This window comes from Tachypleus tridentatus, chromosome 5 (assembly GCF_004210375.1).
Source record: "Tachypleus tridentatus isolate NWPU-2018 chromosome 5, ASM421037v1, whole genome shotgun sequence".
In the NCBI taxonomy this organism is placed as follows: domain Eukaryota; kingdom Metazoa; phylum Arthropoda; class Merostomata; order Xiphosura; family Limulidae; genus Tachypleus; species Tachypleus tridentatus.
Window position 1 is genome coordinate 42,899,415 of NC_134829.1, and position 26,033 is coordinate 42,925,447.

At 34.3% G+C, this 26,033-nt stretch overlaps 1 protein-coding gene and 1 long non-coding RNA gene across 2 annotated transcripts; one reads left to right on the forward strand and one right to left on the reverse strand.

Annotated features, from left to right (window-relative positions):
• Window positions 1-5,506: 5,506 nt before the first annotated feature.
• Window positions 5,507-25,712, forward strand: LOC143251014 (RNA-binding protein fusilli-like). Its single transcript, XM_076502290.1, is given in 9 exon segments — window positions 5,507-5,612; window positions 10,701-10,876; window positions 12,407-12,501; window positions 13,936-14,151; window positions 16,236-16,469; window positions 18,712-18,907; window positions 20,433-20,480; window positions 20,483-20,685; window positions 25,381-25,712. Coding segments are annotated over 8 exon segments (1,242 nt in total). The 5' UTR covers window positions 5,507-5,612; window positions 10,701-10,785; the 3' UTR covers window positions 25,540-25,712.
• Window positions 5,523-13,469, reverse strand: LOC143251015 (uncharacterized). Its single transcript, XR_013028463.1, has 3 exons — window positions 13,177-13,469; window positions 6,252-6,309; window positions 5,523-5,633 (listed from the first exon to the last, which is right to left on the reverse strand). It is a non-coding gene; the product is annotated as an uncharacterized LOC143251015 (long non-coding RNA).
• Window positions 25,713-26,033: the final 321 nt, after the last annotated feature.

Below are 26,033 nucleotides of genomic sequence, written 5' to 3' on the forward strand. Positions count from 1 at the left end.
AAAGGTAACGAGTGTTTTCATCCCCCACTCTTGTCTGTGTGTCAAATAGGTAACGAGTGATTTCATCCCCCTTTATTGTCTGTTTGTTACATAGGTAACGAGTGATTTCATCCCATTTTTTATCTGTGTGTTACATAGGTAACGAAAGGTTTCTTCCCATTTTTTGTCTGTATTTTACACAGGTAACGAGCGGTTTCATCGTTGTTTTTGTCTGTGTGTTATACAGGTAACGAAAGGTTTCTTCCCATTTTTTGTCTGTGTGTTACATAAGTAACGAGTTATTTCATCCCCTTTTTGTCTGTGTGTTACATATGTCACGATTGATTTCATCCCCCTTTCTTGTCTTGTGTTTCATAGGTAACGAGTTATTTCATCCCCCTTTTTTGTCTTGTGTTACATAGGTAACGAGTTATTTCATCCCCCTTTCCTGTCTTGTGTTACATAGGTAACGAGTTATTTATCCCCCTTTCTTGTCTGTTTGTTACATAGGTAACGAGTGATTTCATCCCCTTTTTTGTCTGTGTGTTACATAGGTAACGAGTGGTTTCATCCCCTTTTTTGTCTGTGTGTTTCATAGGTAACGAGTGATTTCATCCTCCTTTCTTGTCTGTGTGTTAGATAGGTAATGAGTGATTTCATCCCTCATTCTTGTCTGTGTCTTGCATAGGTAACGAGTGATTTCATCCCCCTTTCTTGTCTGTGTGTTACAAAGGTAATGAGTTATTTTATCCCCCTTTCTTGTGTGTGTGTTACATAGAAAACGAGTTATTTCATCCTCATTTTTAGTCTGTGTATTACATAGGTAACGAGTGATTTCATCCCCCTTTATTGTCTGTTTGTTACATCGGTAGCGAGTGATTTCATCCCATTTTTTGTGTGTGTGTTATATAGGTAACGAGCGGTTTCTTCCCAATTTTTGTTTGTGTGTTACATAAGTAACGAGTGGTTTCATCCCCCTTTCTTGTCAGTGTGTTACATAGGTAACGAGTGATTTCATCCCCTTTTTGTCTGTGTGTTACATATGTAACGAGTGATTTCATCCTTTTTTTGTCTGTGTGTTACATATGTAACGAGTGATTTCATCCCCTTTTTGTCTGTGTGTTACATGTGTAACGAGTGATTTCATCCCTTTTTTTGTTTGTGTGTTACATAGGTAACGAGTGATTTCATCCCCCTTTCTTGTCTGTGTGTTACATAAGTAACGAGTGGTTTCATCCCATTTTTGTCTGTGTGTTACATAGGGAACGAAAGGTTTCTTTCCATTTTTTGTCTGTGTGTTACATAAGTAACGAGTGGTTTCATCCCAATTTTTTGTCTGTGTGTCACATAGGTAATAAGTGATTTCATCCCCCATTCTTGTCTGTGTCTTGCATAGGTAACGAGTGATTTCATTCTCATTTTTAGTCTGTGTGTTATATAGGTAACGAGTGGTTTTATCCCTTTTTTGTTTGTGTGTTACATAGGTAACGAGTGGTTTTATCCTTGTTTTTGTCTGTGTGTTACATAGGTAATAAGTGATTTCATCCCCCATTCTTGTCTGTGTCTTGCATAGGTAACGAGTGATTTCATTCTCATTTTTAGTCTGTGTGTTATATAGGTAACGAGTGGTTTTATCCCTTTTTTGTTTGTGTGTTACATAGGTAACGAGTGGTTTTATCCTTGTTTTTGTCTGTGTGTTACATAGGTAACGAGCGGTTGCATCCTTGTTTTTGTCTGTGTGTTATATAGGTAACGAGCGGTTTCTTCCCATTTTTTGTCTGAGTTTTAAATAGGTAACGAGTGATTTCATCCCCCCTTACTTGTCTGTGTGTTTCATAAGTAACGAGTGATTTCATCTCCGTTGTTTTTTGTCTGTTGCACCGAGTGTTGTAACATTTATTATCAAGTTTCAAATTACTGATACAATGTTCTTCCCCATGACACAAAATCGTCTTTATAGTGCACTCTCTTATCAGCTCATCCTGGAGTTTGTCTAAAGAAGTAAAATTGACGAAGTTATCAGTTCGAATATTGTTGTTTTACGTACAAAGTGTTTTAACATCGCTGTCTAGTATAACTGTAGTTTGTATTACGTAAAACAGTTTAATTTTTCAAGAATTTATTAATTTTGATCGATAAAACCGGTTGGGTTTAGCCTGGTGGTCAGTTTGTTGGGCTGCGTGTCATAAAGTCTGAAGTTTGAGGTGATGCTATTACGCACGCTTGTCATTTACAGCTGTAGTCTTGTTATAAAAGTTACAGTCAAACCTGTTATTTGGGCGTTGCTTGACTTGCTGCTTTCCCTTTACTCAGTAGTTTAAAAATGAAAGCATGTCTGAAGGCCCGGCATGGCCAGGTGATTAAAGTAATCGACTCGTAAATTGAGGTTCGCGGGTTCGAATCCCCATCACATCAAACATGCTCGCCCTTTCAGCCATGGGGGCGTCATAATGTTGCGATCAATTCCATTATTCGTTGGTAAAAGAGTAGCCCAAGAGTTGGCGGTGGGTGGTGATGACTAGCTGGCTTCCCTCTAGTCTTACACTGCTAAATTAGGGACGGCTAGCACAGATAGCCCTCGAGTAGCTTTGTGCGAAATTCAAAAACAAACAAACAAACAAGCCCTCTGGCCTTAAACTGCAATATTAGGGGCGGCTAGCGCAGATAGCCCTCGTGTAGCTTTGCGCGCAATTCAAAACAGACCAAACTGAGATCGCCACTACAGTACATTAACTGTTTGTTTAAAAACAAACAAACCTGCTCACAGAAAACTTGACTTGATGCAAATATTTATAACTTTCTTTGTATTTCCAGGCTATAAATTTGAAAATCCGGATAAGATTAACGAAAGATTGGAACCAGGCATATGGTGAGTAAAATCAGTTCATTAAAACTAAGCGTTTGTGTGGATAGAATTATTTGCTTGACTCATTGTAAAGCTCAGAGCTACACAATGAGCTATCTGTACTTTCCCCACCACGGGTATCGAAACCAAATTTTCGGTGTTGTAACCACGCAGACCTGCCACTGAGCCACAATTAACAGAAAATAGAATACAGAAATTATTAAACTAAATATTGTGATTTGTATAGGTTAACAGATTCACAGTTACCATTTTATAATTTACATTAAAAGTAAACGTCTTAAGCCCAACATGGCCAGGTAGTTAAGGCACGCGACTCGTAATCTGAGGGTCGCGGGTTTGAATCCCCTTCCCACCAAACATGCTCACCCTTTCAGCCGTAGGGGCGTTATAACGTTACGGTCAATCCTATTATTCGTTGATAAAAGTTGGCGGTGGGTGGTGATGAATAGCTGCCTTCCCTTTAGTTTTACACTGCTACATTAGGGACGGCTAGCGCAGATAGCCCTCGTGTAGCTTTTCGCGAAATTCAAACCAAGGTAAACGGTTTGGTGAATTTTGTGCACAGAAATACTTTCCCTTACGAGGAATAAACACAACGATACATACGTAGTTGTGATAGATAGCCCTCGAGTAGCTTTGTGCGAAATTCAAAAACAAAACAAACAAAAGCTAAAACCCATGAAATTTTAATGCCATAAATAGTTCTACAGGTATCTACAGGTTTAACTTGGTAGTGGAACTTTAGGTTTACAAATTGGTGACCTAGCTGCTAAAGGTTTGAAAGATGGATAAACTGTTAATAATCCTTTATGTACCTTTTTTTTTTTTCAGTATGACATAGCAGTGGGGGTAGGTGGGTTGGGTGTGTTACAAGAGTAACAATTAATTCCATTTTTCGAATAGCATATGCCAGGAGTTTATGGTGGACGGTATTAACTAGCTGCCTCTTTTTTTTTTTTTTAATTATAACTCCGAAATTAGGGACGGCTGGCGCCGATTGCCCTAAAACAGTTTTGCGCAAAATCCAAGAGTCAGAATTAACAATATTGGTCACTACCAGTTAGTTCAATCTAATTCTTCATGCAAGAAATGCTGTGCTTGTCAAATAAACAGGAACATTATTATATGACACACGCAGTGTCTTGTGTGTAAACGATAGCTGATATCTTCTCATACTGTTTTAAAGTAAAATGTCAGATATAGTAATAAACCGACAGTTTACTATTTCAACAACTTTATATTTGTTTATCATTGATCAAGATGTCGCTGTGAAAATTAATAGAAAATATTCTTTTATAGCTTTTATATATTTCAAGAGGCACGATAGTCTTTGTTGTTTCTTGAATTAAGCACAAAGCTACACAATGGGCTATCTGTGCTCTAACCACCACGGGTATTAAAACCCGGATTTTAGCGTTATAAGTCCACAGACATACCGCTGAGCCACTGAGGGGCACGACAGTCTTTAATTATTACTAAAAGTTTTAGGATATTAACCATTAAAGTTCTTTTAATTAAATGTTTAAGAAAGAGGTAACGAGTCTAGTTAAGCATATTTTGACAAATTACTGTCATTTCTTGGTTTAAAAGGTTTTTCAACTTTCATATTTGGTAACATATCTAGCAGTATGGGCCAGGTTTTACTTCAGTTAGATCAAGTGGCCTTCTTTCTCGTCAGGACGTTTATCTGAACGTTCACCTGTTAGTTTTTGTTGCGCACGTGCAGGTTCTTGTCCTCCGTCAAGGTCAGGATTGTGTAAAAGTAAATTTAGAGACTCGGTTGAACCTGTTGTTGTAATAATAAGAATAATTTTTAACTGTTCAAGAATACACCAAGCTATAGTTTCGTCTTTTTCTTTTTTCTCACGAACATACAACACGGTGTATCAGACCCAGCAGAACACGATTAACCGTCGTAAGTGAATTCTCTCTACCCTTTTAAAAAGTTAATATGTATTAAAACAAACAAAAACCAGTAGGTACGCCTCGTAATATTTTATATAATAATTACGTTTATTAAAATGATATGATATGTTGATGAAACATGCGCGAATTAATTAACAATTATGATTATAATTACCCAGTTAATGACTTGTATCGTGTATTAACAATTATTATTATAATTACCCAGTTAATGAATTTGTATCGTTTATCCTAGTTGTTTTAAATACGATGACAAGAATAGCAGTTATAATACGCAAATCACTATTTGTTTTATTGTGGGATGTGTGGGTCATAGAATTCCAAAATTAGAAGGCAGTGAAGTACCTATGAAAGTAAAATGTTTAGTTATTTTAGGTAACATTGTTCTATATTCCTGAAATGTGTACTAATTATTTGAACATATTTTATTAATAGATTACAACAAATCGATAGTACAATTGAAGACCGGTTGTGAGATTTTCACTTTAGTTTACAAAAGTATATAAACTTTGAAAGGAAAGAATGCATTTTTCTGACAAATCAGTCGAGTGTCATTAAATCTGTTTTTTCTCTTTTTATATACCAAAACAGTCAATATAGCTATAATGACACGAGACACGAATGTATGTATTCTATTCTACGTTATGTATTTCCTTACCAGTTTATTCCAAATAATATCTTTCTCCTTTTTTTTTGTCCCGTTGAATAAATTCCTTCCCAAATGTATTTACAGCAGCAAGAATGAAGTAGTCGATAACAATACAGTAGTAAGAGCACGTGGGTTGCCATGGCAGTCGTCTGATCAGGACATAGCTCGATTTTTTAGAGGCTTGAACATAGTCAAGTAAGTGATAAAACTTAATGCCTAGAAAAAAAAAAGTAGATAATATAATTATAATATTTTTCATCAACTGTAATCGGTTTTGTAGCTTCAGTAATCATTCTTTACTGAGTTTATTGTTCTGTAGTGGTTAAATGGATAACTGGAGACATCGGTAGATTGTTTGAAAATTCCATTACGTTATTTTACTTAGTTCAAATCTTCACGGTTTATCCAGAGTTATGTTGATGTATAGGAACAGAAAAAGACATAATATCAGGAAACTACAAACACATATTTTTTATAATTTGTTTATAATGTGATAAATTCGCACTTAAAAAAGTATTGAATTCAAACTTTATAATAGTTAATTTAACAAAACAGACGAAAGGACATGTTACTCTACATAAATTATCCAAAGGCACCTTTTGTTGTGTTTTAAAAACTAAAACTAAATATTTTAAGGTTGTTCACAGGATAAAATAACAGATTTTATAAATATTTCCTTTAAAAACAACGTCATATTACTGAAAAAAACCCAACCAAAAACGAATGCTCTAAAGGGTGTTAACATTGATAATAATTTTCTTAAATAATACTTTTATTATTATATTTGTTTGAAGTTAAGCATAAATATACATATGCTAGCTGTGCTCTACTCACCATGCGTATCGAAACCCAGTTTCTAGCGTTGAAAGTCTGCAGACATACCGATGTGTCACTGGAGGGAACACTTTGTTATTAATATCTATATATTCTCAATGTAACTGCAATTACAAGCAATGAAGGTACGTTTTTAAGTATTGAACAGAAATAATAATACAAAAGTGTACAAAAAATAAAACTGAAAATACAACCTATAAAACAACAACAAACATATTTGAGAAATATTGTAGAGTGAAATATGCCTAAATATTGAGGATTGAGAGATTTAGTACGCTAATTCTTGCATGGAGATCAGCTTACCGTAAAAATGTTCCAATAAGTGAGTTAGTATTCAGAGTTAGTTGACTGGTTTACCGTAATTGTTGATATGGTAATTGGAAACTGTCTGACGATGTACACGGGTTTTTTGTTGTATTAGGATTTGTTTCTTTTTATTGAGAAGGAGATAAAAAGACTCTGAAATAAAACCAGACGCGACGAAACCAGGGGTGCAGCACGTGGATTTGCACAGGGCAGCAAAGGTTCTTTGGAGCGACAAAAATGAATGTAAAAAAAAACAAAATTGAAACTGGTCCCTCGCTGCTCCATGGCCGAGTACACAATTCTTCGTCAGGTAGAACAGATGTACAGTTAGAGCACAACAATGCTGATAATTCTGATAAGTATACAGATAATTCTCCTAAAATTCGTTGATGTGCAAGAAGAGGGGGGCACAGTTAGTATTTGCAGAGAGCGGCAGAATACGTCAAGCCAATGGAGCACATTTCCACTGGTTTATCCACTTTTGTTTTGCATTACTCAGAGTTGGCTAGTTCGATTACCATAAGTATATCAGTGGTAACTTGGTGTACACGGATGATCTTCTGTAAGGAACTTCGCTAGAAATGGGGAATAAAGACTCTGAAACAAGGCATATATTCATTTTGTTTATTGATCGGTGATCGCCCAGTACTCTGAAGGCCCGATAGTCGCAGAGTTTTGGCTTTCACATTATAAATATTATTTGAAGTTAAGCACGAAGTTACTAATTGGGCTATCTGCGCCCTGTCCACCACGAGTATCGAAACTCGGTATTTACTGCTGTGCCACTAAGGGGGTGTAATATAAGTCAAGATTGAATGAATAAAAAAAATTTCGAAATCCATAATAGATGAATGCAATCTGAAGTTAAAAGTTTAAAGGGTACATCTTGGCAGGGGCTTCGAGGGACCGGTTGCTTCTGAAGGTTTGTTTTAAATAGAAACAAGAGAAATATTTGAATCGATAATGTAATGTGTAGCTCACTGCATTGCCTCGATGCCAGGATAATTTTACTGACTAGAAGATTTGAACATGTTTAATGAGACAGGGTTACAACACTCTTTGCCACAATTAATCGCAAAGCTACACAATGGGCTATCTGTGTTTTGCCCACCACCGGTATTGAAGCCCTGTTTTAAGAGTTGTAAGTCCGCAGACATAAGGGTTCCTTATCACATCACTACAAATAAGAATCTTCAATGTTCATTTTCTCCGAAGAGTTACATTTCCAAATCAAATCTTGATGTGGTCTCTTCCGCTAACACTATCTGTGCTTACAATAAAATAACATAAGAGAAATGATGATGGATAAATCTCATCCATCCATTCAAGTGAAATTGCAGCCTTTTAAATCATATCCAGGGGTATTTTTCTAATAACATTTCACAAATTTAACTAAACAATCAATTTTATATTTTAAATGTTAAAAACAACGAACACTTGCATCTCCGAACGATCAGACCTTCGGAGTAATGCGACCTCGGACTAATGAACCGTCACTATGCACTTTTGACTTTTAATGTAAAACAAACAAAGAAACAAAAAGCAACAACATCGAGTACTTACTAATTTAAATGGTTTAATTCTTACTCTACACAAAACAAGATATGCAATTAGCGTCTAATGAGATCATTAGGGAGTTAATAACAAAAAGACAGAAGAAAGAGATGCACCAACATTGTCCCGTCACACCAAACATGCTCGTTCTTTCAGCCGTGGGGGTGTTATAATGTGACATTCAATTTCACTATTCGTTGGTAAAAGAGTAGTCCAAGAGTTGGCAGTGATGACTAGCTGCCTTCCCTCTAGTCTTACACTGCAAAATTAGGGACAGCTAGCGCAGATAGTCTCCATGTAGAATTGCGCGAAAATTCAAAACAAACGAAACCAAAATCAACATTGTCTTTATATAGTTTTACTTCCTTGAGGGGTACCTTCAGCTAATTGTTGTAACACAGATCTGCAGATTGATATATTCGATTTTTTACATATTATCCTCTCTTTTTATTCAGGTGGATTACCACTGTTTTCTTTGTATTTCAAAGTAAACAATTCTAATGATAAAGTTTTTAAACCAGTATTAATTTTCTTTCTCTTGTATTTAAAGGTTAAATAAAGATTTGTTCTCAAATCAAACCCAGCTGTCCATACAAGTCATGTATCTAAGCCGTGGCTACAAACAACATGATATCACATAGCTCACTTCCAACCTTAACCAAACAAATTCTTACACCGTCATTGAGTTTTCCCTAATTGGAATGAAAATAAAAAAAATAATTTAGTAGCCGTTTGAAATATTCTTTCTACGTCTCTTTCTTATTTATCTGCCATTTCCGCAAATGTAATAAAATAAAGCTTTCTCATTGGATATTTATATAATGCTGTGTTTTTTCCATTTCCTTCTATAGACGGACATAATTTTCAACAGTTTAGAAATTGTATGAAGTTATAAGTTATGGGGTTCACTAGTACCAGCAATGAAGTGTTGTGGTTTAAAATGTTTTTGACAAATATATTTCTTATTAAAAATAATTTTCCAAACTTCTAAGTTATTGCATGAATTTCTTTCGCGAATATATTTTTCAAACAAAAATGTGTTTGTCATTTCGCGAATATTTCAGGAAATCTTTAACAACAGGTTGATTTTTCCGCAGTATTCTTAAATATGGTAAAATATAAAAACTTATAAGACATTGTTTGATTTATTATCCACAACAGTTCCTAAAACCTGAGTATTGAATTTAATAAAACGCCTTGACAATTAGTGATTCAAGCCAACGTTTCCCAAGCGATGGGCTGAAAGTTGTAACCGCCACTTGGCTTCTAAAGGTATTATATCAGCAATTCTTCAATTTCACAGTAAACGGAAGTTTACTCAACTCTTCTTGTTAGATACATGCATTGCTTCTCTAAATATATATTATTTGTATATTACAATTTTATAAGTATAATATGGTCAGCAAAAATGTGGGACACCTTTAATTTGAAGCTCTATTACTGTTTTTTCTTGAGTTTTCGTTGTGTCCAACTGTTGTTTTGCAGTTTGCTCGTGAATTAATATACTCCAAAATTTTAGCTACACAAAAGAATTCACGAGTTTGATTTAAATAAACAGGGAAATTAAATAACAACATGTTAAAGTATTTTTACAGAGAATAAACTTTAAAAAGTTTGCAAAGATTTAAGAAAATCTTAATGGTCTTTGAATAAAGTTAGTTTTAGAGTGACACGTCACCATACGTTAAAGTTGGAATATATCAAGTCTTCAAACACAATTCTCTGTCCGTGATGTGAACATTTGGTTGGCTTACGTAACAGCGAATTCTTACGCGAGAAAAGCACAATACATTAATGTTAAGTAATATTATCAACACTGTCCATTCTTATCACGGGGTTTTGTATTCACTGACAACAGAGCTGTTTTCTTTAATACAACACTCAGTCACATTGATTTTGATATAAAAGGAGGTGGCATGTAGTGAGATTCTCTGTTTGTAAGTTCTGTTTTGTTGTGGGAATTCGTATGTTTCTGAGTTTCTGAAATTAGAGAAAAATTATTTCTTTTTTTTTAATTTATTTGTTGTGATTCCGTTGTGCTAGAATTGTGCTCATTATAAAAGTTTTGAGTTTGATTCAATTGAGATTCTGTTTTTATTTTTTCGTTGTTCTAAGTTAGGTGTCGTATGAAGAGAAGTATGACACAGACCATTTCCTTGTAACTAGCACAAGTCTAACTGATTTGAGAATTCTCACTGATTTTTTTTTTATCTAGGATATTTTCCTCTCAGGAGCTATTTCATGGTGATAAGTGACGTTTTTAAGTTATCCAATTAATCGAAAATAATTGTTAAATAAATACATTTGAAATTATGATAGTGTTTTATTGCAAACTTGAACAGTAATTCGTTATCGAAGTCAGTCTCAAACAACTTAGGCTTAACTACTTTCAGATTAGGCGGTAATTTTTTCTTTACGATTGAAGGGATAAGCTTCGATTTCGGCAACAAGAAAACGTGGTCTGACTTGATTTATTAATTAGGCCGTAAGTTCTGAACCTTTCATATAACGACTGAGCGTCTCTATGGTATATTGAGTTTCTTGAATAAGCAACATGATGAAATCGGTGTTTGTTACTGTTCCCCACAGAGGAGGAGTAGCTCTTTGTTTGAGTCCCCAAGGACGAAGGAATGGGGAAGCTCTTGTGAGATTCGTCAATCAAGAGCACAGAGACATGGCCTTAAAGAGACATAAACATCATATTGGGCAAAGATACATTGAAGTCTATAGAGCATCGGGAGAAGACTTCGTTAATATTGCAGGAGGTAAGGCCTAACTACTTTTCTTCTGTAACTCGCAGACTAACTCTTTGTTCCACAAATTAAAAATTCCCATTGATAAAACTACTTTGTACGTTATGCATAAAGCATTATAAATAAATGAGAAAATGTCTAAAGATTTTTATATTACAAACAAAGAAACGTTTAACCGTCTTTTTACCTTCTTCTCAGATTAGTAAATAATAATTAGAAACAATTATGTTTGTTTTATTGAGCCTGTGTAGTGTATTCCGTTAAGAAAACACTCTACCGAACCACATAACGACGTGATTCTATTTAAAATAAATTTGTATTTTATCGACACTAAGTAGCACTGTCGAGTGAAATTTACACTTTTTAAAAATATTAATATTAAATGTATTCCCCAGAATTAAACGATTTAAATATCTTGTGTGTCCAATATTACAGCTTCAACAAATTATTATGAAACTAGTTTTGTGAATATGATAAAATAAACGCTGTGTTTACTTAGTATTAAAAAAACAACAAAATTTAGAGACGACTATTATATAGGGAGCGGTGTTAATTTCGGTAACATGGGTACAAACAGTGAAAATGGCCGTGCAGTTTGCTGTGTCTAGTGTTTCAAAGGTTGTAGGGAGAGTGTTTAAAGTCTAAATCTTATTCATTATCTTTTCCACTTCAAAAAAGCTATTTTAACCCACAGTACTATCTGCTATACATAGTACTTGTACTTTGATGCTTTGGTGAAATAGATGGTATCAGTAGTAGCAAATTGATAATATTTTTATTCAATGAAGCGAATTTAGAAACAACTGTAGCATCAGAAGGACAGACTAAACAGTCTTTGGTTTATCGTTTTAGAGAACTCTGAGAAATTACTTTATTGAAATTTTTATGTTCTTGCAGGAGAGCAACAAGAAACTAAATTATGACTTGTTCATTTCGGAAGTTTTGCGCAAAGTTATACAAGAGCTGGTTGCGCATAGCCTCCTCTCCCCAGTCTTTAACTGATAGACTAAAGAGAAAGCAGATAGACAATAATAGTCATTGTCAGCTCTTGGGCTGCTACTCTCGTCTGATTGAATAGTGAGATTTGACTGTTTCCCTTAAAACGCATTCACAGCTCCAAATTGCGGAGTGCGTTTTTGCGGAAATGAGTTGTGAACTTTGAATTCTCGGATTCTCAGTTCAGATACACTAACCCCAGCCCTAAGTTATGGAATTACTCGTAGTAATGTGTCGTAGTAATTACGTTTTATATTTATAGTTAAATTAAAGTGAAGAAAACTGCGGTCGTATGTCATACAACAAACCACACATGCTTACTAAAACAGGGTTCGAACGTTAAACTTTTACAATACGTTGTTATTTTAACTTTGCTACTATAATTAGTTACATTGATACCAAACACTTTTCAACAGCCATAACTTTACTGCTACTATGTAACAATCGAAACTTTACAGCTACCCTGTAACAATTATAATTTTACCGCTATTTTGTAACAATAAAAACTTTACCACCACTCTTTAATAAAATAGAACTATTTTTCAGGAAGTAATAATGAGGCTCAAACATTCCTTTCACGCGGTGGACAAGTCATTGTGAGAATGAGAGGTCTTCCTTATGATTGTACAGCTAAGCAAGTGGTAAGTAAAAAAAAATTCAAACAATTGTAATTTTATTTTGGAGGGCAGCATGGCGCATTTGCTCCACGCTTGGGTTCGTAATCGGTTGGTCGTGAGCTCGAGGCTGGCTTGCGTTATTCTTTTGTGTCCTTGAGCAACGCACTTCACCTCTATTGTTTCAGCCTAGCCAGCTGTATGGTGGGGTTGACCTGTGATGAACTGGCATCCCTTCCACAGAGAATATGTCATCATTCTCATCCGCTGGTTCCAATTAAGCCGGAGTTTAGCACCAGAGCCTATGTACCATGTTTATGAAGGATTTAACCATAATCTAATTTATCACCCATTTTAATATTTAGAATTTGATGTAGTGTTCCCAATGGAAATATTAATCGACGGGTTAATTAATAAAATAACTAGAGATTTGACAAATATTATATTGACAGTTTGAAAACGTATAACTTAATCATGAAAGGAAGACTGGCACAACGTTGTTAAAAATGAACGAACAGTATCTAATTTTATAGCTTAACACACCTAATTATTGGCACGTGACAGGTTCTTGACATCTGTAATAGTAAATTGCCTAAGCGGCAAATTTACTGGTCATACCTTAACTAAAAGAGGACAAAATGTAAAGACAAATTATCCACGAAACGAAAAAAATAATTTATTTCTTTGCAACAACTAGCTTACCATTATATACACCACCAAATCCATTAAGAAATCCCAGGATGCCACATCAACCGCGTCATTAAGGAAGTTCCATTAACACCCTAAAAAGGGAAAATAGAGTTTTCGAATTTTTCAACTCTATACAGAATCAGTATGGTAAAAACAACAACAACAAGAAGTAATTAAAACCAACTTAACGATTCTTTGTGCAAGTCGGTCATGTCTGAAAAATTGACAAGCCATAAGTGAAATGTTCAAACTTGTCTGTCTTCTAAGAACAGGATCATCAAGGTTGGTCACATCCGGTTCTTTTAGAACTTGTAATCAAGTTCAGAAACCTGTACTAAAGTATGGACAATTGTATTATAGAAGTGTTTTGTTGACGGTGTTTACGTATGACTGTTTTTAAACAGTATAATGATAGAGTTCAATGTCACTAGTACCAAAGAAAGGTTTTTGTTCCTGAGGTTTATTTGAATTTCATTTCGTTGGTATTGATACATATCGTATTTAGCCTGCATTCTCTAAAACAACTGTGACGACCGCTTGTGATGCAACTTCTTTCAGTTGACAAGTCTTAAAACATCATATAACACTTTGTATGTATTCATTTAACTTTAGACTTATACTTTTATCATGTGATTTAAAATGTGATATTTTGCTGTTATTGTGTTATATATTTATATAATTTAAAATTAAACTTTTTTTGAAAGCGTAATAAACGTTTTTTTTTTTTTAACGAAGCAGTTAGTTCTCTTAAACTTAAGCCTTTTCTTGTAGTTGGAGTTCTTCGGTAGTGGAGACAACCCCTGCCAAATCCTTGACGGTGAAGAGGGTGTCTTGTTTGTGAGAAAAGCCGATGGACGGGCGACTGGAGATGCATTCGTGCTGTTTGAGTCTGAGGATATGGCAGCACGTGCTCTTCAGAAACATAGAGAGCTAATTGGCTCTCGCTACATTGAATTGTTTCGTAGTACAACAGCTGAGGTTCAACAGGTGACGTCACATTTTATAGTGCGCATGTCGATGATAGAATAGATAATTTGTAAACTTAAGAATGTTTTGAAACAAAAGCATTGTAATTCGGTCTTAAAAATCATGTTTACATTGCGGTATTATTTAAAAAAAAATTATCCAATTAAACATGACTTTCAATTTTAATTTTCGTATTGGCACAACTTGGATACTTTCATGAACATATTGCAGAAGTTATAGACGCAAGTAAGGAAAAACTTATCAAAAAAGGAGTAAATGTAGGTATGACTAATATAAATCCTTGATAAACAATGTAAACAAGATATTAGGGATGGCATGTGCATCACCCCATATGTTATAACACAGACAAGCAGTGTTGTAGTGTGTTAAAAGATAGAAATAGGATAAATTAAACCTAACTGTGGTTGAATGGTTATACATATTGCTATATGTTGATTCTTGCTTGTAATATTATGTATTAGTGATGCAAACGCCATCTTTTCTATCGTGTTTACATTGTTTTTCAAGGATTGATGTCAGCCATCCAGACATTTATTTCCTCTTTGAAAAGTTTGCGTGTTTTTTAATGCAGTGTTTCAATAGACACAGAAAGGTTGTATTTATAACCAAGTTCTAAATACAGTGATATTCAAATATAATATTATTTGTTTATCTGTTATTAGCTGGTAATTCTTGTTTCACTCTGTAAAAAAAAACAAACTAACTTCAAAGGGAAACAATAACATCGTCTACACTGGAATTATGATTTAAAAAAAAAATGCTACCAGTTATTAATTATTCTTATAAAATCTGATACTTCAGTTAAAACAGTGAAATTGTTTGACATCATTGTTTTAGTTTTTGTATTATCATGCAATACAAAAGAAACAGAAGAAATAAGAACAAGTTCATACTTTTTACAGTAATGTTTAGAGACAATACCAGAACCTTCAACTCGGTTATTGCATAAATATTGTTATAAAAGAAACATTATAGTATTGTAACGCTCTGATATCCCACTGCCGCCTGGCGTGGCCAAGTGGTTAAGGCATTAGACTCCTAATCCGAGCGTCACGAGTTTGAATCCCCGTCACACCAAACATGCCAACTCTTTCAGCTGTGGGGGTGTTATAATGTTATGGCAGTCCCATCAGTTCGTTGGTAAAAGAGTTTGTAGTGGGTGGCGACGATGACCTGCTTTCCCTCTAGTCTCACACCGGTGTAGCTTTGCGCGAAATTCAAAACAAACTAAATCAAAATCTGTTGAAGAGATAGAAAAGGGAGAAAAATACAAAATATATATATATATGAAAATACCAAAAAAAAAAAAAAGAAATGAAGGAAAAAAAACACAAAAAAAAAACAAAAACTTCTTGTTCGTCCATGCATGGACTGAGCTCTGAAATGGGCCTGAGTATGATGTCATTCTATTATTCTGGCCCAAAGCTTACAAAAAAAAAAAATAATAATAATAAAAAAACCCCTTAAAGACAGACGTTATAATCGTTCGGGAGGGAGGAAGAGGTCAAATGTACCTGACCCTCCTGGGTATTTAACAACATCAATACCCAAATACCGACACAGTGAAACTTGAAGAGATATTTAAAACACCGTTTCGATAAACAAACTGAGTCATCCCTACATAGACAGTACTACCACCTAGCCGATGAGTTTGAAGTTATAAACTCACTTCTACAAATGTATGATTTCCCTTGCATAACTAAAAGTTAAATTAAAAGCTGAAAGTGTGATTTAGCTTTACGAAATAAATATTTTTTTTTCGCTGTCGTAACAACGCTCTATTAAATAAGCTTTATCACTTTATCTCATTTCATCACAACATTATTTGTTTCTCTTCGTATTCATGAGCATGGTTTACTAATACTGTTGTATACGGCAGTAGTTTAAATCTTATATGGTTGCTAAACAACAGCAATAACTAACGCTGATGGGCACTAGATGTCACTGAATAGTAATTTCACTATATAACTAATACAGATGGGCACTATATATTATTGGACAGTAATTTCACTATATAACTAATACAGATGGGCACTATATATTATTGGACAGTAATTTCACTATATACACTTTACGTTGACCAGGTACTAAATCGCAGCATGGACCCCCGAACCTATGAACAGCAGCAACCTTTGATAGCGAATATTCCCCAAGTCCCTTTGCTTCCCCAGCAATTACTACCCTCTGGATCCAGAAAAGATTGTATACGACTTCGGGGATTACCATACGAGGCGCAGGTGGAACATATTCTCGAGTTCTTAGGAGACCACTCCAAAAACATCGTTTTCCAAGGAGTTCACATGGTTTACAATGCTCAAGTATGTGATTTCGTCAGAATGCAGAAATAATACTAACAAACTACATCGTTTTATTTTGTTTTAACAAATAACTTAAAAAAAAACTAGTGATTTATATAAGCTGGGTAACTAAGATCAGTTTTTAAGAATTATAAATCGTTTGGAGACTATTACAATGATAATAACATACAATAAGAAATAAAAACAGTAATTAATTACAAAAAATATAAAAAATGTTGCTACAAAGGTTAGATCTAAGGAACAAATTTTTCTTCAGCATCTTGAAACCGCCGTTTAATTCTAGAATACTGAATAATTGCATCATTTCGTTAACCAGATTTGTTCAGTGCTTGAATTTTGGGTCCATTAAACTAAATGCTTCTCGTGAAGTAAAAAAAAAAAAAAAATATAAATATTCACTGAATTACCCGTATCAACAAAAATAGCTTACGGACGTACATTTATCACTACTTCTCTTACTAACAACAATATTTTGTGTTAATTAATATTTAAATTGTGTGAAAAAACCAATTAAAGCAGAACTACTTGTATGTTACTCCACTCAGGAACGTATTATAAGATTATAATATATCTTATATATTTTATATATATAATATATATTTTATTTATTTATTATATTATTATTTATATAATATATAAAATATATTTTGTACTGGTGTCGTACCAGATTATCAGATATCAGATATGCCAGCTTTGGTGACAATCTGTCCAGCGGTTTGCCAGTTATAAGCTGACACGCATATGCTCAGATATTTCCAAATATTAACTTAGGTGACTGTAACAGCTACTGATTTTGAATTTATAAGGATTTTTTTAGTAGTTTTTATATATTTTTTAGCAATTTTGATCAGCAGACAAACATAACGATCAATTTTTTTTTAAAGCATTCACACATCGGTTTATACGAACATTTTATTTTATGGAAACACATTTCTGATATAATTTTGTAATGAGAAAACATTCCATTTATTTTTATACTGTTTTTTTTTGTATTAATTTTAGTAGCATAGTTTATTTATCAAAATACGATAACCGAGAAAGTGTTGTCGCATTTTAAAAACCATTAAGAGTTTGTTAATTAACAGATCAAATAACATTATACATAAAACTGTTTATCAGGTAGAACTTTGAAAAATTCATTATTATTATTTTTTTTTCGATTTGAAACATGGGAGTGGATTTAAAACGATGGAAAGATAGAGAAGTAGGCGCATGTCTGAAATGAGTGAAGAGTGTAAGATAGAAAAAAGCCATTAGATAGCAGTAATTTATTTGAAACGTAACTTTGGACAAATATATTATTACTTTAATATTTTATTTGATAGTTAATGTTTGTTTGACTAGGAAAATTAACTGTTTGCCAAAACTGAAATTTCAGTATTAAAAGCATGTTGAAAAAGACGTGACTAATAGGAGTTGAACATTTTAATTTTTAAAAAAATTATTTGAAAATGAAAAAAAAAATGAACACATATCCTAGCATTCTGTTGACATCTGACAAATTATTTAAAATTTGTAGATAATTTTTTTTTTACTGGCCTTAATATGAAAAACCATTTGAAGATAAAGAGCGCGGACAGTGGCGGGTTTTTCGTTAGGCCTTAAAATTGTATTTTATGGTTTAAAAAGGTCACAGTCGGGTTTTATAGGCCTTTGAAAGACAAAATGAAGATTAATGATGTACAAAGTTGGGGTTTTTCTTGGCATGCGAAAAATAAATTAAGGGTTAAGAATATAGAGATTTGGGGTTTTCTTCAAAAAGAATAGAAAGGTTTGTAAGACTTGAAGTGCATTGATTACATTTTGTCATTATGGAGTTCATTTTTATCGTAATACTGAATGAATACGTAATTACAGGTTACACTAAAGTTAGGCTAAAAGTGACTGTTTCAAAAACGTAAAAACAAACAAGCGATTTTCACATGTATATTACAGAATGGTAAAGAAAGTGGTGAATTATATGAAACAAAAGGTTTCTTGTCTATTTTCACTGGGGTTATTTAAGTCAGTATATTGTAAATAAATTACATATCGGCACATTTCAATTGTATTTTGTATACCGCATTGTAACAGAAGGTGTTATATATTTCTGTATCTTAACTGAGGGTGTTATATGCTTGAGTGTTTTAAATTACGACCGATGTTTTTTAATCAAGAGTGGTAATTGTCAGTGTATATTAACTGTAGCAGGGTTAAAAATACTTGTGTGTCGAACTTTTATTAAATACTCTATTACTTATAGGGGCAGCCATCTGGGGAAGCTTTTATCCAGATGGATTCGGAACAATCAGCCTATCTAGCAGCACAGCAGCGCCACCATCGCTACATGGTTTTTGGAAAGAAACAGCGTTACATAGAAGTTTTTCAGTGTTCGGTGGATGATATGAACCTTGTTCTCACTGGTGGAATTCCCATCCAGAGACAGCTTATTTCTCCTGGTAAGTTACCCTTGTTGGAGATGTTCGTTTCACACACTCGTTTATCGAGATAAGTTGCCCTTGTTGGAGCTGTTCTCTCTATACAGCTTATTTGACCTGAAAAGTCACCCATATACACCTTTGTGCAAATTAATTGAAACAAGACGGAAAATCACGATTTTTTCAATTTTTTGCGTTTTATTTCTAAGAATCCAAAAATTACTCACAAATTAATACATGATATGACCGCCTTTATTTTTCAGATCTTTAATCCGCTTTGGCATCGAGTCCACGAGTTGACTGCAATCTTTACTAATTTTTGGATCGTGGTACCACACCTCAATTATGGCCTTAATTAGCTTATCTTTCGTAGTACAGTCTTTTCCCCGAAGTCTTTCTTTAGAAATCGCCCAAAGATTTTCAATAGGATTTAAGTCCGGAGAGTTTCCAGGCCAGTCCAGCACCTTTATTCGCGTTGTAGTCATAAAATTCTTCACAAGTTTCGATGTGTGGCATGGAGCCGGATTTTGCTGAAAAATGCCAGATCCATCTGGAAACCTCTTTTTTAATTCTGGAACGATTCTTCTCTGCAAAACTTCGATGTACTGTGATCCTCGCATCATACCTCCTACGATATGTAAGCCTCCGACGTCATAGTAGCTGAAAAAGCCCCAAAACATTCAAGGGATGTTTTACGAACTGACTAATGTTAGATTCTCGAAGTTTCTCACCTGGAGATCTGCGAACATGCAGACTTCTTTGACCCTGTACGAAGAAATGAGTCTCGTCACTGAATAACACCTTCCTCCATTGTCCTTGCGTCCAGTTCTTGTATTTCAGACCCCATTGATACCGTTTTTTCTTCATTGAGTTGGGAAGTTGTTGTTTTCTGACTGGTCTCCTTGCCCTTCTAACGCAATTTCGAATGACGTAATATTCCTCAAAATTTCGTCATATATCCCAAATATAGATCGACCGTATTGCAAAACACAGCTAATGACGTCGTTTGTGTGAAAAAAATGACTATTAAAGGAAATCAGCGGGTCCTGCGAGCCTACACCGGCTGCCATGCTGAAAATATTGTAAAATGACCATTTGTTTCAATTAATTTCCACAAGGGTGTAGGATGATGTTTTTTATTTAGAGCTTGAGTTATTTTTCGACATTAGAAATTGTATTTTGTTTTGAAAATTTGCCAGGTTTCTAAACTGAAATCTTCGTGTGATTAAACGTATTGTAAAAACAATACCTCATACTTGCCATAAGTAACTGATGGGGAACAAAAGTGTTTTTATTAAAACGTAAAAATATTAATGTTTTCACTTTCCCGATTTTCCTTGAAATACATATATTAAATAATGAACAAGTTATCTTGAGTTCAGTTAAATATTTATTTTAATTCTGGATTAAAAACAAATACTTTCTTTAAGTTAAACTTTGGATAATATGATAAAATAACAACAATAGCAAGTCATTATATAATGTGTTATTAGATGCATCTCTTCCAGTTTACTTGATACAGTTGCGGCTTTTGTTATTATTTTAGGAGGAACAATGCTGCCACCACCGTATGGTGCATATCCTTACGTACAGACAACTCAATGTTGCCGACAGTCGCTCCTCTAACGCCACGAGTGCCTACATACTATCCGCAAATTTTCTACTGGCCTTACCCGAGTCCACCTGTGTCTCCTACTACTTACTACAGTCACACTGGGCCTACCATGGTAATCATGCGGGGGCTTCCGTTTAACTCTTCTGTAGCTGACATTCTCAAATTTTTCCAGGGGTTTTCAGAGGTTAGGGGCTTTCTAGCTATTTCTTTGCTTTTTTTTTTTTTTGCCTGTTGAACTAGACTGTCAGCTATGAAGCTTCTTTTAACATTCTGTGAGATATAAAAAGTTCTTGTCTGTCCATTTCCGCTAGGTGGAGGGATTCCAAATTTATTTGGTGGATTTTAGTTTTAATGATGCATGTCTGAAATGAAATTGCATGCATTGTCATATCGGTAGCAGTCTTGGTCAAACGTTTGAAACATCTCAGAGTGGCAATAAGACATTAATATATACATAAATATAATATATGTGTATGTATTAGTAAAATATTGTGTGTATATATATATATATATACAACACTAATTTTTTCAAGTCGTTCTAAATTTCAAAAAAAAATAAATTTTTGCGTTGTTAAAATTTTTTATAGGTTTCCGATTTCTGGACAATATATATTAGAATAATTGAAGTAGCTTTCAGTTAATGACTGATTAGTTAATTATAACTTTTTAAAATAAATTTATAGATGTGTTTTCTGTATTATCGTTTTATTTTTCTCCAAAAGGGAGTTTTTAGTTTGTCTATTTAGATATTATGGGATGCACTAGTCATGCGTGAGAAAAGTTGTACGTGTTTTTGTTCATCATTTATTTATTTTTCTTGTTGTTTTGAATTGATTACGAAATGGAGGCGCCACTATCTCGTAGCGTAGTTCGGCTGCTCAGTGGTTAGTGGTTATGGAGGGACTCTTTGAAAAGTTTTAATTTACGGGTAGATAATACAAATTTCGTTCGTTTTAATGAATTTATAAAATCTTATACGCTATAGTAGCATTTTCCGATAATATATTAAACTGTTGATCAATTTATTAATGTAGTGGAAAGTGAAACGGCCCGGTATGGCCAGTTGGTTAGTGCGCTCGATTTGTAATTTAAGTGTCGCGGATTCGAATCCCCTTCACACCAAACATGCTTTTTAGCCGTGGGGGTGTTATTGTGTGCGGTCAATCCAACTATTCGTTGGTGAAAGAGTATCTCAAGAGTTGGCAATGGGTGGTGATGACTTGTTTCTTTCCCTCTAGTCTTACACTGTTAAATTAGGGATATAGCGCTCATGTAGTTTTCTGCGAAATTCAAACAAACGCGAAACTTTGAGCAACAGTGTGTAATTGCTAAACTGTTTCTCAAATTTTTTGCCCTGTATGTCTTGAATTATTATTTTTTCTTTCTGATCCTTCAGGTTTTGAAGGTGGCCACACCCAGAGCCGGATTAAGACCAGAGTTGTCCCAAAGGCAACTCCAGTTCTGTGGCTCCTTCTATCTCCACAATATCATTCTATCTCGCTTTTTTTTGTTTGCATTGATATTTTGCCAATCAGATTAACATTGTTACTAAAAATAGCGCTTTTAAAATCCTATAGTTTAGAAATTAAATGCATCTGAGAAAACTAACAAACAAAAACCAGCATAATAATTGTAGGTTCCTTAACACCCTGGGGTCATGGATAACTGCCTACTCCACCTTTTGGTTAATCCGGTCTTGACCACACCTAGTGTAGTGTTTGGACGAGAAAGAAAAGTTCATATCAGCGACCTTAAGAAACGTTTAGTTCATTGAATTTATGTACGTGAAATCCATTATTTATATCGAAACAAGTTGTGCTCTTCCGATTTCTTAACGTGTGGAATTAAGATTTTTTTTAATAGGATACAAACTTAATCATGAAATGTATGTATGTTTAAAGATACAGGAACCACGACCTTCTGTAAGTCGTATATTTTACTGAAAGCTATCAAAACTTATAACCAGTTGATTTTGGTTAAGAAGTACATTTAAATACCTATAAGAAATAATTACACTGAAAACAGTAAGTTATATCTTTATCTTCGTAGAACAAAGACTGGATTGTAGTGTGTTAATATCGGATATAAACACTTTCATTATATGTAAGTAAAATTGAATACCAAAACATAGCTCCCTTTCTTCTGACTTTGGGTATTGGTTTTTCTTACAGCTTTCTATTGTCAGAAAAAAATATCCAAATAGAATATCGGGGTTTAAAAATGAAATATTTTTGGGTAGTTAACTGCGATGAAATGTTGAAGCCGGAATGTGGGTTTCGATATCTGTGGTGGGAAGAGACATATAGCTCATTGTGTAGCTTTGTGCTTAACTAGAAGCAAACAAACATTTAGACTGTTACATGTAAACAAGAGAGTTAATCTACAGAATTGAACAATATGTATGTGTATTAAACAACTAATATTTTGTTATCTTTGTGTTACAATGTGCAGCAGATGATCAGAGGAATTGTAAAGCTGATTGTGTAACAGTATGTCGGCCACAAGAACTTTCACAATAAACACCCATCATTATTCCGACTTCTTGCGTGTGGGAAGTTCCTCTACTGGGAAAATACTGCCACATGGCCGAAACGTAAAGCCTCGTAGGTATCGATAACTCTAGACTGGAATTGTGAAAATGTTTTCACATTGCTAAAAATCAAGAAAGAGCTTTATACCTCCCTCTCCCAGGTGCATAAAGGTATTTTATGGACTTGCAACGCTAGAATTCGGATTTTAACATCGGTGGTGGGTAGAGTAGAGATAGTCCATTGTGGTGTTTTGTACTTTGTGCGTAACTTCAAACAAAATGATTTATAGGCTAGCTTAGATGTGGAATGATATAAGGAAAAATAGTTCTTTATAGGTTATCTCCAAAATCTCGCCACTGTCTACGTCTGTTGGTGCTGATGACATTCTCTCTACATTAGTAGTTTAAAATTAAGGTCGGCTATACGAAGATACCCTTATGTAGAGTTGAGAAACACAAACAAAATAGTAAAGAAATAATTTGTCTAATAAACATCGTTTTGTTAATTTTACTTTACTTGGTTATCTCATTCTTATCCTGTCTGGTTACTGATTTATTTCTCATATTTTTTACTTGCATTCCGTGTGAAGGTCCAAGTGTAGCCCATAAATTAACGAGCTGTACTGCGTATCGAGAGGATTCCAAGGTTTGAACTCGCTAGATGTCGTTCATTACCTTCCACATTTTACAATTGTAGATGCGTAACAAAAGTAATATGAGAAATGAACGCGTTCTATACGCCAAATGAACCCGAAAGTCACGTGAATATTCAAAAGAATGTGCCCGGTTGACACGAGACGAAAACGAAAATGTTTTTGTCTCATGCTAAATAAGTAGTGTTGTTTCCGGCTAGTATAGACGGGTGATGTAGTCTAAACGTGAACCAAAATTTTGTATTCTATTAGCATAAATTTATGAATTATTGTATTTTAAAGTGTTTTCATAATGCAAGGGGGCTCCTTTTCTATCGAGATTGTTAAAAAAGAGGTTAAGTTTATTTTTCATAAAAAGAATATGCTCATTTTAGCTACGGTCCTGATAGCACCTACTGTAATTTTTTAGGTTAGTCTTCTGTTTTGTGACCTTATAGTAAGTGGATCTGACAGTCTCACCTATAACTCATCTATGACCTTAACGTGCTGATCGTTTTTTTTATCAACAATGGGCAGTGAAATATGAACTTACAGATTCTCTACAATACATTTTATTTAATAGAGCGAAATTTTGTGTTCTGAAATTATTTCATTCTAATAAGTTCATTGTCTTTATGAGAGTATTGTTCCAAGGGTACTTGTCTTTGTGGGAGTTTTGTTCCAAAGGTAATTTGTTTTGATTCTTATTAATTCGTCAACAAAATCCCCCACTGAGAGACAGCAATAAGTCTTCGGGTGTTTTTCTTATAGGAAACCCACATCGAGCTATCTGCTGTGTCCACCGAGGAGATTGAACCCTAATTCCCCTTATAAGTCCGATCTATCCGCTGTGTCATCAGTATACGTAAGTCTACGGATCGCTATAATCAGCGATTCGATTCCTCTCGGTGGACACAGCAGATGGCCTGATGTGGATTTGTTCTAAGACAAACGTACAAACTCTTTAAACAAAATAAACTTAAATAATAGATGTTAATTATATGCTGTTCAATCTTGAAAGTGTTTTTAATGACAGTTACAAGTACAGGTTTGAAGTTATTTTAGAACTAAAAGGGGGATACTTCTTATAATTTAACTTCAGTATTTAAAATTGAAGCAAATTTTAAATTATTTATGTTTCTGTTAAAATATAAATACTTATATACGTGTGTGTGGACAAGCATCATAATACGTTTAGAGCATACATTTAAATTACCGTATTTTGTATGTTTTTTTCTTTGATGAATTTCTCGCAAAGTTGTCTGTGCTGGTCGTCTCTAATTTAGAAGCGATAGGCTTAAGTGAAGGCAGCTACTCATCAATACCCACCGCCAACTTTTGAGTTACTCGAGTCGCATCGTAGAATTGACTGAAAGGTCGAACATGTTTAGCTCTGAGATTCGAAGCCGTAAAGTGCAAACCAAGTGGTCTAACAATCAGGCCTGACTAGGTCCGTTTTCTGGGTGAACGTTAAATAAATTAACACAACTTCTGGGTGAGTGTTTATATGTTACAATCCTATACTTCACGTGTTGGTTATTGTAATTTACATCTTCGATTAAAGGAATGGTTTATTGGTGATTTTATGTGCCTCGTTTCGTTAAAATATTTGACTAATTTCCCCAAAACGTCAGCACTTGAGAAACTTTCGCTACAGACACCATCTCTGTTGAAACAAGTTTCGACTAAAATATTTTTATGATTTCACGTTTTCCAGTTAACTTCCGACTGTATCCAGCTACAACGAAATGGAGAAGGTCGACCAAACGGTGAAGCTTTAGTGACATTTTCCACAAGAGCCGAGGCGGAGCGTGCTATTCAGGAAAAGAACCGCCAGAACATCGGAAATCGTTACATTGAACTTTTTATGGCTTGAAATAGACAAAAAGAACCTAGCATTTGTTGGCTATTCGAAACTATATAACTTCTGATGACATCCAAGTTTAGCTGTGGTGAGATTATAAAGTGGATTGTTGAAGCACAGAAACTTAACTATCTTTTAGACATGCAAGATAGCGATTCTTTCGAGTTTTTATTAGTGATTCAATACAATATATTTTTTGTAGATCTTGCGATGACAACAGAATCGACGTCTTCAATAATGGTTTCTTCCTTGTCATAGTAAATTCCTAGTGACTAATGAGGATAAAAACGCATTTGTATAGCAGTCTAGTGTTTCTTTGATATACATGTTAACTTGTACCTTGTTCGTGGTTTTTAGTAAATACCATTATCTTGAATTGTCTTGAATATTATAACTTTTTTATATCTTTTCTTGAGTGCAAAACAGAAACTCTTCACTTTTGTTTATCTTGTTTTTCTTTTTAACGCTTATGAATTTTGTATTATTATGCCAATTGTTGAGATTTT